Source organism: Echinops telfairi, unplaced genomic scaffold, assembly GCF_000313985.2.
Source record: "Echinops telfairi isolate 266 unplaced genomic scaffold, ASM31398v2 ScPeMD7_9;HRSCAF=40, whole genome shotgun sequence".
NCBI lineage: Eukaryota > Metazoa > Chordata > Mammalia > Afrosoricida > Tenrecidae > Echinops > Echinops telfairi.
The window spans coordinates 78,522,534-78,541,151 of record NW_022103906.1 but is presented as its reverse complement, the minus strand read 5'-3'; the positions used below and the strand labels follow the sequence as shown (position 1 = coordinate 78,541,151).

General features: G+C 38.0%; 1 protein-coding gene across 4 annotated transcripts in view; it reads right to left on the bottom strand.

Moving 5' to 3' along the window:
- The window catches only part of ASXL2 (ASXL transcriptional regulator 2), an 80,520-nt gene that overhangs the window by 38,183 nt on the left and 23,719 nt on the right, over nucleotides 1–18,618 (bottom strand). For all 4 annotated transcript variants that reach the window (XM_030884633.2, XM_045286686.1, XM_045286687.1 and 1 more), the window contains 2 exons: nucleotides 10,895–11,003; nucleotides 7,657–7,807 (listed from right to left, as the gene is read on the bottom strand). In XM_030884633.2, coding sequence (XP_030740493.1) covers nucleotides 7,657–7,807; nucleotides 10,895–11,003 — 260 coding nt within the window. The remainder of the gene's footprint in view (nucleotides 1–7,656; nucleotides 7,808–10,894; nucleotides 11,004–18,618) is intronic.

Genomic DNA, 18,618 nt, shown 5'->3' with positions numbered 1-18,618 from the left:
AAAAAAAAAAAAATCCCATCATTGTGAATGAGGGGGAGTGCAGAGTAGAGACCCAAAGCCATATGTAGGAAACTGGACATCCTTACAGAAGGGTCATGGGGAGGAGACGAGCCAGTCAGGGTACAGTATAGCACTGTTGAAACAAACAACTTTCCTCTACTTCTTTAATGCTTTCCCCCAAACACAAGCATGACCCCAATTCTACCTTACAAATCTGGCTAGACCAGAGCAGACAAGAGCTGTAAACAGGGAATCCTGGACAGATAACCCCTTAGGATCAATACTGAGAGTAGCCATACCAGGAGGGGAAGGGGAAGATGGGGGGAGATAGAGGGAACTGATCACAATGATCTATCTATAACTGCCCCCCCCAAACCGGAATCGACAACAGAAAAGTGGGTGAAGGGAGAAATCAGTCAGTGTAAGACAAGGGAAAAAAAATAATAAATTATCAAGAGTTCATGAGGGAGGGAGGGAGGATGGGTGGAGGAGGGAGGAGAAAAAATGATTTATGATAAGAGTTGTATGAGCCCCCAATAAGATGACCTATTAAAATAATAAAATCTTGACCAGTTCTCTTCAATACATTAGGTGTTCCTTCCATTTTCTTTTGATGCACCCTGCATCCTTCAATATTTTGTACCTTTCTTCCATTTGCTTTAGCTACACTATATTGAACGGCAAGTTTCAGTTTCCTCTGACATAATTTTTGTCTTCTCTTTCTTGTCTTTTTAACAAACTTGCTTTCTGGATGTGCATGTGATGTTCTTGATGTTAGCCTGCAACCTGCCTGGGCTTTAGTCATTAGTGTTCAATGTGTTAAACCTGTTCTTGAGATGGTCTCTTGATTCAGATGAGATGTACTTAGGTTATATTTAGGCTTTCAGGGACTTGTTTTGTTTCCATGTGAACTTGCAGATAAGTAATAGGTGATCTGTTAATTCAATTGGCCCCTGGTCCTTTTTGGCTGATGATATTGAGTTTCTCCATATCTTCTACCCCAGATGTAAGTCAATTTGACTCCTGTGTAGTCTTATCCAGCAAGATTCCTATTTCATGGTCATTTATTTTTGTGAAAAAAAAAAAAAAAAGGTACCTGCAACGAGGAAGTACCTCATTAATATGTTGGTCTCACAAAACTCTACCATGAGATCTCCGGCATGCGTTCTATCATCAAGGCCATTTTCCAACTACTTCCTCTTTATTTCCAATTACCAGGATTTATCAATATATTTTGATTATATGAGAGGGTACCCAAAAAGCACGGAATCTCTGACAACGTCCCCCCCACCCATGCCATGTATTTAAATTTTTTTACATAACAACCTCATCACTCTCAAAGTACTTTCCATTATACTTGATAAATTTGTAAAATCTGTGGTTCCAGTCTTGGAAACATTTTTTAAACTCATCTGTTTGGATGGCTGACAGCACCTCCCTCATTTTTTTCTTCACCTCTTCTACATCATCAAATAGCTGTCCTTTCATGTCCCTCTTCATTCATGGAAACAAAAAGAAGACAAAACAGAGCAAGGTCAGGTGAGTAAGGTGTGTGGGGCATGAGAAGCATGCTGGATCTTTTTTAGTCCAAAACTGGTACACTGAGATGGCTATGTGAGCAAATACATTGTTGTGGTGGCAAAACCAGTCCCAGCTACCACAAATCAGGCCTTTTTGTTGCAGACTGTTACTCAATCTTTTCAGATCCTCTAAAGAATCTGAGTTGCTTTGGTGCTGCTCTTTCAAAGCACAGCATGTTTCCAGTTGACATTCTTTTTGCTGGTCGGTCAGAACCCAAGGCATAAATTTTGCAGCAACCTTTCTTATTTCCTAATCTTCCATTAAAATTCGCTAAACCCTGCTCCATGATAGTCCTGATAACGTCCCCATCTCTTCAATGGTCTGTCATCGGTCTTTGAGCACAAGTGCAGGAATTATTTTGTTGATATTTTCGTCTGTTCTGGAATTTAATCGACATTTCACCTTTTTAGAAAGTAGAAAACCACTTGTCCACATGCATTTTCCCCATAGTGCTTCTAAGCTGTGTTCAACATCACAACAGTTTCTGCGGCATTTTTCCTGAGCAGGAAACAAAATTTCACAGCTGCACACTGTTCTCTTAAATCAGCCATCACAAAACAAAAGGTTCAAGCAAAACTGCTTTTATGAACAAACAAACAAACACGTGACCAGAGAGGCAATGCCCCGGGGTGCACTAACCCTGAGAGTTGTTCAATGGTGCCTAGGCAGGAAAAATGCATACTACAAAAGCTCCACCCAGCGCTTTTACCCGTTTTTTTTAGTACCCCCTTGTATATTTGATCAATTTCAGATGGAAGAAGTTGATAGAATTCATCAAATTTTTCATAATTGATTTTAGTAGTTGGCCTATAAATTTAAATGATAGTTGGCTTCATTGGCCTTCATTGTAGGCACATAGCTATTGCCCTATCACAGACAGTATTGTACTTCAAGGCAGAGGTTGAAATATTCTTTTAATGGTAAATGTAATGCCATTCTTCATTTTGTCCTTCCTAGCATAGTAAACCACAGTGATTGTCATTCAAAATGACTAACAGCAGGCCATTTCAACTCACTAATGTCTAGGGTATGCATTCTATTTTTGACAATTTCCTAAACTAATACTTTGTATATTCCACATTCTGATATTTATAAAGATTTCATCTCATTTTGAATGTGTGCCATCAGTAAATTAAGGTCTCCATCCCTGTCATTAAGGTTGACTTTACTTCAAGGAAACAACTCTTCTTTAGTCCTATTTAAATACCTTCTGATCTAAGCAGCTCATTTCTGGCACTATCTCAGACAATGCCTGCTGCAATTTATAAGGTCTGTCATGGGCTAATACCTCAGAATTGAACTGTTCCTTCTATCTATTCTTAATCTGGAAGATTTCCTGACACCTGTCCACTATGCATTACACTGCTGGTCTATTAAATTCTGATGTCATAGGTTTCAGTATCATAGTAACACATAAGCTACCACAGTAGATGAAATGACACTTGAGAGGTAGAGAGAAGTCTATAGAATTAGATGGAGGCTATGTCAAGAAACAATAGCTTCGCAATTTGTTATTTTAGTTAATAAAGACTTCTATAATTTTGTAGCAATACTTTTTTACTTACCCTAATACTTTGGTTTGAAAATAAACTAATAGTTGCAATAATACTCCTCAAGGTTTATATAATCAATTGTATCATAGTCCAATGTGGACTAGCTTAAAAGCATTTTTATTTAAGGTCATATTTTTTATATGATCAGAAACAAAACCTTGTTTTCATATATGCATATGCAACAAATTAATAAATCCTAATGAAAAGAGGAGTTACCCATTATTTAATTAAAAAACAAAACAAAAACACCACAAAGTACATAGTAACAGTTTTTAAAAAAAGAATTCTAGTGTTAAAATTATCAAAATTAAATTTTCACAAAATACCATTTAAAACCAATTTTGGAACTTGAAACTCATCAAAGTCAATTTACATAATTGAATGAATTAGTTTCAAGTGATTGGATATTTATATACCATTTATTGACTATCAGTCCAGAACATCCCATTTGGGGGGAATCATTTGTAGTACTGGGAATTTTCCATTTCAAAAGCTGATTATTACACTGAACCATAACAAAAGGATGTGAATGCATCTGAGTTAAAATCTTCAGTAAATAACCTGACTTAAAATTTTATTTTCATCTGAAGAAATTCAATTGGCCCCTCTAAAGTACCAGAGAGGCTATCAGAAACATAAGAGCAGTAATATCAAAATGGAAACAAATTGTCAAAAGACTGACAGCTGAAGTCTAGATTAAAACAATTTTGGAAACTTTAGGTATAATTGTCAAGACCAGTAATTCTTCTCTTAAAGAAGAGTTCTGATTTCAGCAATAGTCTTTTACAGAAATTTCAGAGAAGTAGTGGACCTTTTTTAGCTCTACATCTTTTTTTCCTCTTATCAAATTCAGTCTACTCCATACTAGGAAGGCTGTGGTTCCTAGAAACAATCATAGTGCCCGCTCAAAGATGGAGAAGAGGCCATACCAAAGCGCCTTCCTTGCTTCTGGATAGCTTGACTATCCAAGTCCGAACAGCACAGCATCTCAAATACCCAAGACAGAGTTAAAAATCTCAACCTCAGTCAGCAACAACCAACCCCAGAATAAAAAAGACCCAAAGGTCTTATACCACATAAGTGAATTTTGCCAAAAGAAGCCCCGCCCCCACTAGTTTCTATTTAATATGAGACATTATTACACATAATCATCCCTGTTCAGTACACACACACACACACACTACATACATGTAAATGAATTTTAAAGGCAGGCAGGCTTATGCTATTTTAAAAGTCCTAGACACAATGTTCCAATCCTTGCTTTAAATTAGTCCTGAATAAGCAGTATATTAATTCATACTCCAGACAATAGCTAATAAAGCCAAAGACATGAAAAAGTAGATTTTTCATAATCAATTTTATTCCTAAAACACTTTAAAAACAGACTAACTCTAACAAAACGTTCCTGTATGAGAAGACATACACAACTGCTCCTGCAGTTGCTTCACACTGAAATATTTATGATTTATTTTGGTAAAAGGTAGTCTTCACTTAGCTCTGATTCTTTAGGAAAGCAAGAGAAACAGTTGATTCTAATAGTCATTGGTCTGAGCTACTCCACCTTACCTTGCCTTGGAATTCCATAAAGCTCTTCTCTGAACATTGCTTCCTGCCAGAAAATTGAGAACCCGAATTGCAAACTTCTAAGTCCTTTCACTTTACAGAGAAATCAAGAAACTAGTTTTAATGCTGGACCAAATTTCAAAGTTCCTACTTGAAGGGAATGTATGTCTATCAAGAAAACGTCTATCGATTTTTAACTAGAAGTATCAGTTTTGCTGGCAGAGCTCTTTATTTCTGTACATAAAAGGAAGTGGGTTTTGATACTATCTAAATGTGCTTCCTGTCTTACAATGCATTTGAAAGACAGTGATGTCAGAATGAGAGTAAAAGACCTAAACAGGAAAAATAGGCACAATTGGTTTGTTTTAACTTTATCAATAACTTAACTGATATAGAAATGCTCTGCAAGCCTAACGCTGCATCCTACAACGACCAGTGCTGTAGTACTAGTTTCATTTTACACTGTAAAATGTGTTCTATACCAGTATCTATGCGAAATATCTTATGTATGACATAAGAATGAATGATGGACGTTTTACCAAACCCCCCATTTCGTTCTTTAATGGGAGTTGGAATTATCCATTTTTTGAGACTGTTAGTGCTGCTAGAGTAAACACAGGAGCCTGGTGGCACAGTGGTTCAGTGATTGGCTATTAACCAAATGGTCAGCAGTCTGAACTCATCAGCCACTCCCTGGGGGAAAGATGCGGTGGTCCACTTATGTCTGGATTTAGAGCCTTGTAAGCCCTGTGGGGGCAGTTCTACTCTGTTCTATAGGGTTACTCTGGGAGATATATAGGGTTACTCTGGGATAAAACGACTTAACAATGGGATTGATTTTGGTTTAAAGTAATCATGCATTACCTAAGATATCCTGTACACATCTCATTCCACCTTCCCAATGCCACAGATGTACCCACCACTGCCCAATCTAAGAATGGTAGTCTCAGCTTTTCTGGTTAAAATTAAAAGAGACTAACTACACCCAGAAAATAACTTTATAGAATGATCTCTTCTTAATGCATACTGAAGGTAAATATTCAATATTGTGACAACTGATTCATTTCTAGAAAAGGAATGAATCAAAGGCAGTTTAAAAGCATTATATTTCTACCACAATCTTGAATTTTATATGACCTTATGGTAATGTCCTCTATTATTATGTCAAGTGCAGGGCAAGGTGATGTCATTCAAATCTATCTGTTAAGTTACAGACAATGTGGTTCTAATGGTATTTCTTAGTTCTTCCTATATCATAATCCATCTACTTCAAATTCTTAGAGATGGTCACTAACTACTGCTGGTTCTGAGCAGAAGACACACCTATATAGCAGTCACTATTCACTATTCAAAACAACTACTGCCGCATATGCAGCTCTTGAAAGGTAAGAGGTAGCCTCCAAATATATCCCAAGACTATGGCTTCATTCCCAGTTTACTAAAACCTAAATCCTATAATACTGATTTCGTTGTTTTCAGCCCTCTTTAAACCACAGTTCTTTCTCACTTTGCCTGATGATTTGGCCTGTTTCTAATCTCTGACCAACAATTCCTAAACTTAAAAGGAAAAGTTTAAAATGGCGAGAAGCAGAGGGGGGACAGGGCCCTTCTCATTCGGGCCCCATTTACCCTCCCAAATGAAGGTGCTCCAACTGCCTAAGAAATGTAAGGCCCTGGGTCATCCCACGACTGACAGGGTTCATTTCTAAAGATTCATTGAGGATACAGGTCAGAGGCATCAGCTTTGCCATTTGTTCCAAACATCTAAGGTATGGGCTGCTCTTTAAATGGCTGATACCTTACGGCCAAAAATCCTCTGGATACAAAGTTTGCCCAAATTGCACGTGTAATAGCTATACCACAAAATTTCCCAATTCTCTCAAGCAATGGTCCACACAATAAAGTAGGGATGGTAATAAATCACACTTATTAAATAAAATTTTTTTTAAAAATCACACTTATTTTTCTGTTATAAGCATCATAGCAGTTCTGAAGAAATGAAAATCAGTGAGTCAAAGATCCCAACAAAAAATTACCCTAGCTCCTAGGTACAACTTAAGACTGAAAGTCTCCAAGCTAACGAAAATCTTAGATGTTTATTTTGCTCTTGTGAACATCACTATTTCAGCTCAAGTTGGCTAAATACTTGTTTTAAGAAGCTATAAAATAATTACCAGAAATGGGTAATGAAATATATTTTTCATGGAAAGATCAGTCCAGGGAAGCAGCAGCAACGAGAACACTACTCACTAAAGAAAGTTTCCTGAGTCAGCGATGAAGCTAGAGAGCCCTGGTGACGCTGTCAGGTAAGCATTTGCAAATCGCAAGGTCAGCTATAAGACGGGGCTGTCTGCTCCCATAGAAAGATATGGCTTCAGAAACTCTGCATAGTGTCACTACCTTTCACTGGATTCAATTCAATGGCAGAGAGTCTGATCGTGTTTGATGAAGCAAACACCAGGAGAGATGACAGCAAATACTAGCAGTCTAAATTTAGTCTTTGCTAACAGAAATAAAAAAGCACTGTTTCAGGAAGGAGAGATTTGTTAAAAACAGTAAGTATTCAAATTTAGAAGAGGATTGGGGGGCAGGGGGCGGGGGGGGAGGAGAAAGGCACCCTAAAGGGTTATGAGTGGCCAAGAGCTGAGAATAATCCCCAGTAAAACCTAGAGTCATGTTGTACAGTGTGGTAATCGCTAGCCACATATGGCTATTCAATTTCAGTTGAAAATTCAGTTCCGCAGCCACACTAGCCAGATATCAAGTACTCAGTAGACACATGTGGCTAGTGTTAGGCAGCGGAGAGATCTAACACTTCAATCACCACAGAAAACTCTGTTGGACTGCGCTGGGGGAAGAGAGCCTGACTGATCTGTAGTCTGGAAAGGGGAATGACTAACAAGGAAGGGCAACTGAACGACAACATTCAGTACATTGGCGAGCGATCAGGTGGATTTACCTTTCCTTTTCCACCTGCTCTTTTTCCCCTCCTTGTTGCTGCCACCATCACTGCTGCTGCTGCTGTTCTCAGAACTCTGGGAATCTGACTGACCATCACTGCTTTCTTCTGAACCTTCTGATAGCTCTTTCACCCCATCCGGCACATCTTTCTGAAAATATAGGCATCCAATTAAAATGAATCATTACCATTTCAGCAAACAGCAATTTAGTCTCTGATACATATTGCTGCAAAATAACCGAGCTGGTTAAATACAGGTAAATGAGGAAAACGATCACATTAGAAGAACACTGTCATGACGGTTTTGAAAAATGCGAGTGTGTTTGCTGTGCATGCACTTCTGTGTATAGAAGCATTTACATATTAGGTCTGGATAGCAAAGGTCTTAAGTCACATGGATTGCTTTAGTTTCTGTACATGAACAGTGAGCTTTCGCATCAGACAAGGTATGTGTGTCAACATAGTATGTGCAAGATCTAACAGGGTAATTATGTGCTGAAAGACTTTTAGAGAAGTAAAGCTTTTCAGCACTAAATCAAAGCTTCTTGGGTTTGAACTCTGGCTTTGTGTTTTCTAACTATGTAGCCTTGGTTAAAGTGGTAACTTCTTGTGCCTCAGTTTCCTTTTGTATAAAGTGGGAGTGATAATAGTGTGTAACCTAAAAAGTCATTCTGAAATTGAGTTAGTGTAAAATGCTTATAAATATTTCTTGGCATATGGGAATATTTCAATTAGTTATTATTTACACATTTATTGAATACACAAAAATATATATATACATTAAAGAACATTGTTATTGATAAATCATAAAACGATGGATGATTCTTTTTCTTTCAATATTTTTTAATTTCCCAAATAATTTACTTTCACACTCAGATCAAAGTAATTCTAACAGACAAAATGAAAGCCTCTGGTTCCCATGTGGCATGAAGACTACTTTTCACTTACGTGTACATCCTATCGCCATTTTCCCCTGGGCCATCTCTCATGTTACACGTGCTCTTAAAATATAGACCCTACATTTTTCTGTTCTTTCCTTCAAAGTAAGAGATAATGTTTGTGAAGTTAGGAGCCTGTAAAACACCTTAACCCTCTCTTTTTTCACATAAAGTTGCTATCTATCCTTCAAGGATCAACTGCTGCCATGCTCCTAATCCTGCAATTACCTCACTGCTCTCTACCTATCCAGATGCTACTTATTTTACTTCTCTAAAAGCTTTTGAATATTTCTTCTTCTTTATCCCTCCCGTAGCTTACACCCTAAGTATCTCTTGCAAACAACCATAACCATCTTTCCCCTACATTTACTTAGTACTCTGAAATTATCTTCCTACACCTGAATTTGATTGTGCTACGCTGAAAGACCGTTGTCATCAGAGAAACGCACACCCACACTTTAGAACTGCTCAGATTTGCAAAGGCTACCAAGTCTGTGCTTCACTTCCCCAGAGCTCCTTACGCTAGCGCCCACAAAGATTTCCTTCAAGCCACGCCAATGTGCTCGACCTTAAACCCATTGTGAAGATGTCACCTGTGCTCAGTTTTAGCATAAGTTATTTATTCCCTCCCCTGTATACAAGCCCACATCTCAAATATACTATATATTAAAAAGGAAACAATTTCTAAATCTCTTTGGTCAAAATTAACTTATTTTCCTATACCATCACACTACTTTATAGTACAGTACTTTATAATACAATATGCTCTAACAGTATGCAGTTATTTCAGTATCTATAATATGAGATTCAAGAGTTTAGAGACCATAGTTCATTCTTCTTTAGAGATGCTACCGTATAGAGAAGGTATTTAATACATGTTATTAAAAATATGAAGCATTTAAAACCTAAAATAAATGTAGAAAAGTCCTTATGTGGGAAAAAAATCCTTAATTTGAATAAAATACATAAAAAGGAAACATTAGAGGTAGATCAATCTTTTTGAATCTGAGTGAGCTACACACTATTGAGCACGATTGAGCATAGTGTTGATTGCAGATAAAGCTAAGAAAGTCAGGGGGCAGAATCCCACATATACACGGACATTGTCATTGCATGCCAAACATCCATTCTCCTGTTGAGGCAACTTTCCTGAATGCCCTTTGGGGTACAACCTCTCTCCTCATATCAAGGGTGTTCATGAACCAAAGCTAGTCAGGAGGCTTGCTACAATTAGCAACAGTGACTATATAGGTGTAGGCACATGAACCAAATTAAACTAATTAAGTCCATCAGAATTAACTAAAAGGCTCCTGCTTTAGTTTCTGAGATTCTTTCCCCCAGACTTAGAAATCACAGAGAAGGGGCTGGGTGTGGAATCATATGTGATGAGGACTGAACCTGCCTGAGGTGAAGCCCAAGCAAACCAGCAACCAAGCCCTGATGACATTATTTGAGGCCTGCACTCAATCTGTGCTAGCCTTGAATTTTTTTGGTTATATGAGCCAATAGATTGTTTTACTCAAGCTTTTAAGTTGGTTTTCCTGTCAGTTGTAATTTAAAGGACACCAATAAGTACAGGCCCATTCTCATTGTAACAATTAAAATTAGCAAGCTTGCTACTATGGTGGAAAGAATAGAGGCCTAATAGTTTACTGAGATATCGAGTTGTATTTTGGTTCTGATATTATCTGAAAACACGGGGCAAAAAATAAAAATCCAGTGATGTGAACTTTGCCTTGCAGTCCACCATAAAAGTGGAATGAATAGTCACCACTCTGAACGTGGTGAGGACGTGAGAAAGCCTGCCAGCAGCATGTGGCCTTATCTCAGTCTCAAGTTTCTTTAAGAAGTCAGTGAGAAGTCCTTTTTATTTCATCCTTTCAAGACCCTAAAGAGTAAACCCCCCAAAAAGGAGCTATTTCTCAAGATTGCCTATAGGTAAAGGCAGAGACTGTATTGGCTAAATGGCTGAAAATACACTGAAACACTGTGAGCCAAAACAATGGGGCTGTTGGATCTCACATGTTTTCTGTGAGTGTAGTCTTCTGTGAGTGTGAGTGTAGATGAGTGTAGTCTTACCACTTCCTATTGCTCACTTTAGTAGGAAATATCTGAGTCTGTCTTCTCTGATTGGATTCTGCCTTATACTGGCTCTGGCTTTTGCAGGCTTTATTATATTACCTCTTCTTAAAAATAAACACTTCAAGAAAAACAGAATTCTGTCTCTAAGACTCAAATCTGTATACGTGCATATGTGGTATTCTTATCTCTCTAAATGATTCCCCAACAAGTATATTTACCTTCAGTGTATACACTCCCATTCTACCTGGAACCTTATAGAAGATGCCCTCTTCACCCCGGGAGTTTGTGTGGAGCATTGCATTCAGGCATGCGAGAGGGGACGTCCCACTGTAAGCGAAACACATCACAGATTAGTTTACTCCTTGGAGCATTCTATGGAACACTGACGCAAAAACTAACAGCATTCATTTAACTTAAAACCATTTGTATAAGCTATTCAAGGTCTGTTAATCTAGCGAGAGGATGCTATGGAGAAAAAGAATGTAAGAACCATTACTTTATATCTAAAGCTTAAAAAAAAAAGTCCTCAGTTTTCTGAATCTTGGTTCAGCATTTAATGTTTGAAGCAAGGAAACTTTATCTCACAAAAGTTATGACTAGTACACGTTTTGCAAACATTCTATTTCATTTAGAAGTTTTAAACATCTAGAATTAAAATAGGAAGGCACTCACACATACACACACATATACAAGGGGTACCCCTGCCGCCCCCCCCCCACACACAAAATAACAGGAAAGAGAGAAAAAAGCTCCGCCAGGTGGAACTTTCACAATACACGTTTTTCCCGCAAGGTGAGCATTAGCAATTAGCTCTGAGGTAGTGCACCCAGTGGCGTCGCCTGGGAGGGCTTTCTCGGTCACTGTGAATTTTTTCGTGAAAGTTTCAATCAAACCTCGTTTTTTTGTGATGGCTGATTGAAGAGAACATCATGCAGGTGTGAAATTTTGTTTCCTGTTCAGGAAAGATGCCGCAGAAACTGTTGAACACAGCTTACAAGGACAGCGCTATGGGGAAAAACCCTAGTAGTTTTTTGTTTCAAAAAAAGGTGAAATGTCGACTGATGATAACCCTTATTCTGGACTTTGTCACCTTCCTGAGCAGACAAAAATGTCCACTTGTAGTGCATTTGGAGTTCATTCGACCAGGTCAGACTGCTAATCAAGCTTTCTATTTAGAATTTCTGAAAAGACTGCATAACAGTGTTTATGACAGTTACTTAATTTACTGTCAATTTGAGGAGAGGATGGAGTCTAGTTCCTCAGTCAGGTCCCAGCTTCATGACCTCATTTGGAGGTTCAACAGGGATAGATAGCTCACTGGAGGCCAGAACCACTTTCTCTGCTACACATTCCTGTTGACAAGTCACATGGAGCTATGCTGATGGAGCCAGAGACCTGGAGCAGGAGGAGCCACGTGGAGACCCATGCCAGCACTGAGATACTTCCACCACCACTGGATCCACAAGACTTTCCACCCACTGGCCTGTGATCTTCCTGCGTTCGGAGTCATTGCATGTGTTGAGTGATTCTGAAGAGGAATTTATAGATTGGTATTGGACACATGGGCTAACATCGAACTTACAGACTTGATCTGACTGGATGTTTTCTTAATATACATTTACTCTTTCACATAAAGTTTTCTATCACACACATGAGTGTCTCTGGATTTGTTTCTCTAGTTAGCCCAGACTAACACAGTGTGCGACAAAAAAAGACTGATTTGTGGCAGATGGGGGACTGGTTTTGCCACCACAACAATGCACCTGCTCACGCAACCATCTTAGTGTGCCAGTGTTTGTCAAAAACCAGCATGCCTCTCTTGCCCCAGCCACCTTACTCACCTGACCTTCCTCTGTGTGGCTTTTTTTTGGTTTCCACGAATAAAGAGGGCCATGAAAGGACAACAATTTGACAATGTAGAAGAGGTGAAGGAAAAAAAATGAGGGAGGTGTTGTCAGCCATCAAACAGATGAATTTGAAAAATGTTTCCAAGAATGGAATCACAGATTTGACATATGTATGAAGTGTAATGGAGAGTACTTTGAAGGTGATACAGTTGTTTTGTAGAAAAATTTAAATACATAGCTTTGGACAAAAATTACATTTTTGACAAAAATTATGTTTTGTGGGGGATACCCCCTCATACACAGATATTAAAAACTACATTAACCGCCCCCCTGCATGTTGTTATATCAGACTGAATCTGAACTGTAAAGGGTAGATCTTTTGAAAGCAGACCACCAGGCCTGTCCTTTAAAGCACCTTCTAGTGGGTTAAAACTGTCAACCTTTTGCCTAGTAGTCGAACTCTTAATCTGTTTGCTCTATCGACACTTACAACATTCGAACTCACTACAATCAAGTCTATTTTGGTTCTTATTGACTCCAAAAGGACAGGGTAGAAATGCCCTGTGGGCTTCTGATGCTAATGCTATCAATCTTGACAGAAGCAGAAAACCTCATCTTTCTCCCCCAAAGGTTTATAAGGCAGCTTGATCTCACATTTCCAACTATTCTGCCTCTACACTGCCATCTGTCTCTGTACTGGTGCTTCCCAGTAACCAAAATAAGCTTACTAGAAGAGGCTGCAAATTATGTGCAGTATTCAAAAGGATAAGCATTCTGTAGTGAAAGGAAGGGTAGTCATTAGTCCTTCAGTACTGTGATAGCGCTGCGGGTCAAAGATTAGTGACAAGGTTTGCCTTTCACACAAGAGAAGTAAAAAGGGGGGGGGATATTGAGGCGGTGGTGAAATTGCTGAATATATGCAGGTTGTTTGTATAGTTATGTTAATCTAATCTGGATTTCTTTTTTTCATGTTAAATTTCAAAAGTTTGTAGAAAATGGAACGAAAAGATGTGTCATTTTCCCCATCGCTTTTTGAAGATCCACTGTGTGTGCATAATGTAATTCAAATTAAAACCTCAAAGTTTATCTAAAACAAAACAAAAACTGTTCAAGAAATTTCGAGGAGGTGGTGAAACTTGCTTAAAAAGATAATAAAATGCAGGCTAAGCCATTAATGAGTAAATGACCACTCTATAGATTAGTAAAATAGAGTAGAAAATGGGAAACAGATAAAAATAAATGAAGATTAGTGGAAAGAAGATGAGGTCATGCATGCCATGATTACCTGGCAGCTATTCTCCCTTCTCCTGAAAAATATTTAAATTTTCTGATAAATATTTTTCCTCTCCCACTCTACGACATATGGTTTATAGGAATTTAATCCTGTCCTTACAACAGGAGCAAACCCAAGTTGACATAAGCCAGTCAACATATCCCATTACCCCAGCCACTGATATTCAGGAAGGAAAACCTGACTCAGTCAAGGCCAATCTTGTAAGGAGTTATGTCCTTGGGCATTGTGGGAAAAGAAATTTGCTTTCTAGGGAAGATTCTAAAAAACACCCTTGACTCCTAGTCTTCTCTGAAACAAAAGAATGGCCTAATACTTCCATAGTCCTCTGGTGACTCAGAAAGGATTCAAAATGGGGTGGAACAACACACAACAGAAACTCCAGGTAATGAGTAGGATCAAAGAACAAGGGGAAATAAATCTTTTAGCAATATTAACTGCGCCACTGTTATCAAGTCTTCCCTTAAGCCAGTCCTACATTTGGAATTATACTAGGTGTACAGGAAAGAGGTTCCCATAATAAGAAGGCGACCCCCCAAAATGGAATTGCACTAGGCAGAGCAGAGCTTTCATAGTATGCAGTTTTCCTGCTACGTGAACATCACGTTACTTGCTCTGAATTACTGCATCCAGTGGCATTGCTTGGGAAGGTGCTCTCTGGTCACAGTGAATTTATTTTATAAAAGCAGTTTTGCTCAAGAAAAATGCCACAGAAACTGTTGTAATGTTTAAAACTATCTACAAGGACAGCGCTATGGGAAAAAACTCAAGTTTATGTTTGAGTAGTTTTCTTGTATCAAAAATAAGGTGAAATGTCGATTGATGACAAACCTCGTTCTGGACATCGTCAACTTTCTGAACGGATGAAAATGTTGACTTGTGGTGCATTTGGAGTATGTTCCACCAGGAACACTGTTAATCACACTTTCTACTTAGAGGTTCTGAAAATAAAGTGTAATAATGTATGACGAAAATGCCTGATGTGTGGCAGATGGGGGGACTGGTTTTGCCACCATGACAATGCACCTGCTCACACAGCCATCTCAGTGTGCCTGTTTTTGGCAAAACCCAGCATACCTCTGTTGCCTCACGCACCTGACTCACCTGACCTAGCTTCGTGTGATTTCTTTTTGCTTCCACAAATGAAGAGGGGCATAAAAGGACAGCAATTTGATGATGTCGAAGTGGTGAATTAAAAAACAAGGTTGGTACTATCAGTCATCCAAACAGTTAAGCTTAAGAAATGTTCCCATGAATGGAATCGCAGATTTGACAAGAATACTTTGAAGGTGAAACGGATGATTTGTAAAAAAAAAAAAAAAAAAAATTAAATACATCTCTTTGAAAAACATTTTGTTTTGGGGAGGTTCCTTTTCATATATACAAAACATGGCAAATGGATTTTACAAGCCAAAATACAAACATGAACACTAAATAAAACCAAAGAAAATATACAACGTTGAAATAAATATCTGCTTAGTTATCAACCCAAAACTTGGCAGCAGTTTAAACCCAGTGGTTACAGGAAGGTGTAGCACTCTGCTTCTGTAACGATCATATATAATCTTAGAAAACCCCATGGGGCAGCTCTACTCTGCCCTACACAGTTGCAATGAGTCAGAATCAACTCCACAGTTTGGTTACCAGGAGTAAGATGGGAGGGAAATGAGGGGACTGTTGCTTAGGAAACACTGTTAATGTGGTAGAATAATTGGGGTGGGGAGGGGGGGGGCACTGCGGGAGAATAACAACAACAGTTGTATAATTTGAGTGTTATAATCAATGTAATGGGCTTTTAGAGGTAGAAAGTGTTAAATTGGCATCTTTTGTTGCATGTACTTCACCTAATTTTTAAAATTCATCAAATATAAATAGGTTACTATTGCTAATAAGTACTTTTCTTAGGAAATTATAAATAATCCATTAAAAAGGAATGGATAAAATATATACAAATAAACCAGAGATAAATTTATACATGAATTTATAAAATATGTGAGTTAAGTGGCTAACAAATCATCTGAAGAGAAACTTAAAGTTAATAGTGGTCTTAAAAAAACCAACTCACTGCCATGGAGTCGATGCTGACTCTCAGCGACCCAACAGGACAGAGTAGAACTGCCCCTGTGATTTTATACAGGAGTTGAGGGTTCCTTCTTTCTCCCAAAGGGTGGCTGGTTATTTTGAACTGCTGACTTTGCAGATCACAGCCCAACACGTAACCACTAAGTCAAGGAAAGCAAATTCAACTGAGATGCCATTAGACTGCACTAGAGTCTTATAGTTTTGATATCATGCTACAGTTACATAAACTGTTAACATTGGAGGAAGCCAGAGCAAGTTTACACGAGACTCTATATACTATACATTTCTTGCAAGCCCTAGAAAATAATTTCAAGATTAAAAAAAATAGATAAAATCCATTGTTGGTAAAGTGACATGTACTGTTGTAGACTACAGGTGGGGCTGAAAACTGCTACATTTCCCCTATTTCTCTATTCTGCCTTAAAAAGTAATATGGAAGTATCTGCTAAAATGAAAAATATATTGGGAGGACCACTGACTCAATGATCCCACTTAATTCTGTCCTACAAAATAAAACCATAAGGGCTGAGGGATAAGTGCCAAGGATTTACTTCAGTATTGCTAGAAAGCAATGAAAATGACCTCAAAGTCCACTAAGAAAGATAAAGCGGGGCATATTAGTAAAGTAACCAACAATATATGACTCAATAAAACCCAAAAACTTTCATAAGTGCCTGGTTTAGCTCTCACAATAATCATGAGGCAAGCAAAATTATGAGTAATTTTTCAGAGCTATGTATTTAAATTTTTTTACAAAATAACCTTATCACCTTCAAAGTTTCATTTTAGGGATGGCTTTCTTATGCACACCCACCCCCATTTTGGTTCCAAGTAAGAAAGCTTCCACCAGATTATTTGTTAACTGCCTGTCTAATTTGCAAAGTACTTTATAAGAGCGGACCTTCAAAAAGTTCTTGGAAAAAATTCCATTATCTTTTAATTCCATTTTTTTGAGAGCTTTTTAAAGCCACTTTGTATATACAGGCCTACAACCGCTTATCTAATATTCCCAAAACAAAAATGCTTGAAAAATCAAAGTTTTTTCTATATTTAGGACGAAAACCCATCTGAGAACACTTCTTGTATTGACATGGACTGTACACAATCTATATTTATCCCCCTTAGTGTGAATCTTTATGTTTCACTGCATTTGTTTATGGGATACTGCCTTTTGGGGGTGTTATGTACTATAAAGCATATCATGTTATCTTAAAATCTTACAAATGCTTTTGTCTTCATATTTGTCCTTAGGTGTTTTACATCAGGGATTATAGTCCTAAAGCGGTACTAACAGCACCAGTTGTTTCCTTGTGTGTGTTCCCTACTAGACTCTAAGCTTTCCACTTTGGAACTGCAAACCCTCGCGTATTCTCATAAGCAGTTTAATGTTCAAGTTGAATACTACAGGTTATTGAGCTAGAGATTGTAGTTGTTTTTTCCCCTTGGTTTTATATTCTCTATCAAAGAAGACTCTCCTTTCCTCTACCTTTGTTTTCTTTCTCCTTACTGAAACCTTGGCTTCACTCTTTATTAGCTATGGGAGAATTAATACCTTAATACCTCAAGTCATTAGTTTCTTCATTTGTAGAGTGGCGTAATATGAAGAGAGTACCCTCCATAAAACTGGAAAAAAGCTCCGCTAGGCAGAGCTTTTACAGGCAGCATTTTTCCCACTAGGCGAGCATCGAGCAAGTAGCTCTGCTTTAGTGCACCCAGTAACATTGCCTGGGAACATGCTCACTGGTCACAGTGAACTTTTTGTAAAAGCAGTTTCGCGCCAATCTCGTTCTTTTGGTGTGTGATGATTGATTGAGGAGAACAGCATGGGGCTGTGAAATTTTGTTTCCTGCTCAGGAAAAATGCTGCAGAAACTGTTGTGATGTTGAACACAGCGTATGATAGGGCTATGGGAAAAACTCAAGTGTACGAGTAGCTTTCTATTTTCAAAAAAGGTGAATGTCAGTTGATGACAAACTTCGTTCTGCTTAGATACCTATTTTGATAGAGCTGTATGAGTCCCAAGCAGTTTTTTTAAAAAAAGTGATTATCACACAATGAAGTGAATTATAGTAACTTATTTTTTGCTTCCCGGCGCATTAATAAAAAAAAGTTTGCACTATTACTGTAACCTATAATTGTATAATAGCATTATAAGAAAGGTTGAAATGTTATGAGAACTATCAAAATGTAATCGAAAATGGCACCGAGGCCTGCTTGAGGCAGGATTAAGACCAGCACTAGTTTTGTTATTAAAATAATTTTTAAAAAACCAGTTTCCTATCTGTAGAGCACAATAAAGTGAGGTGTGCCAGTATATCTCTCTGTAGCTCCATTTTTGCTGGAAATAACTGGTTATCATGGTGGGAAAATCCAACAGGATCTTTTCCTTCACCCACAATTTTCTTAACTATCTGAGATTTAAGAAATGACTTTAGGGTAAATTGTATTTCAAAGTTAAAAAGATAAGTTCAATATTATTCCTTTATTCTATATGAAAGTCCTCTAAGTATTTTAAGACTAGTGAAATGTGAAGTCTATTCCTCTACACATTATTTTCCGAAGAGTCCCTGCTACAACCAATCTAAAGTGTCTTAAAAAATATTTGCTGAGCACTTTAAAACACACTAATGTGCCCCAACAGATTATCCCCATTTCAAACCTCTGATGTAGAGTTATGATTTGTTTAATCCTTCAGATCAGTAGCTCTCAACCTTCCTAATGC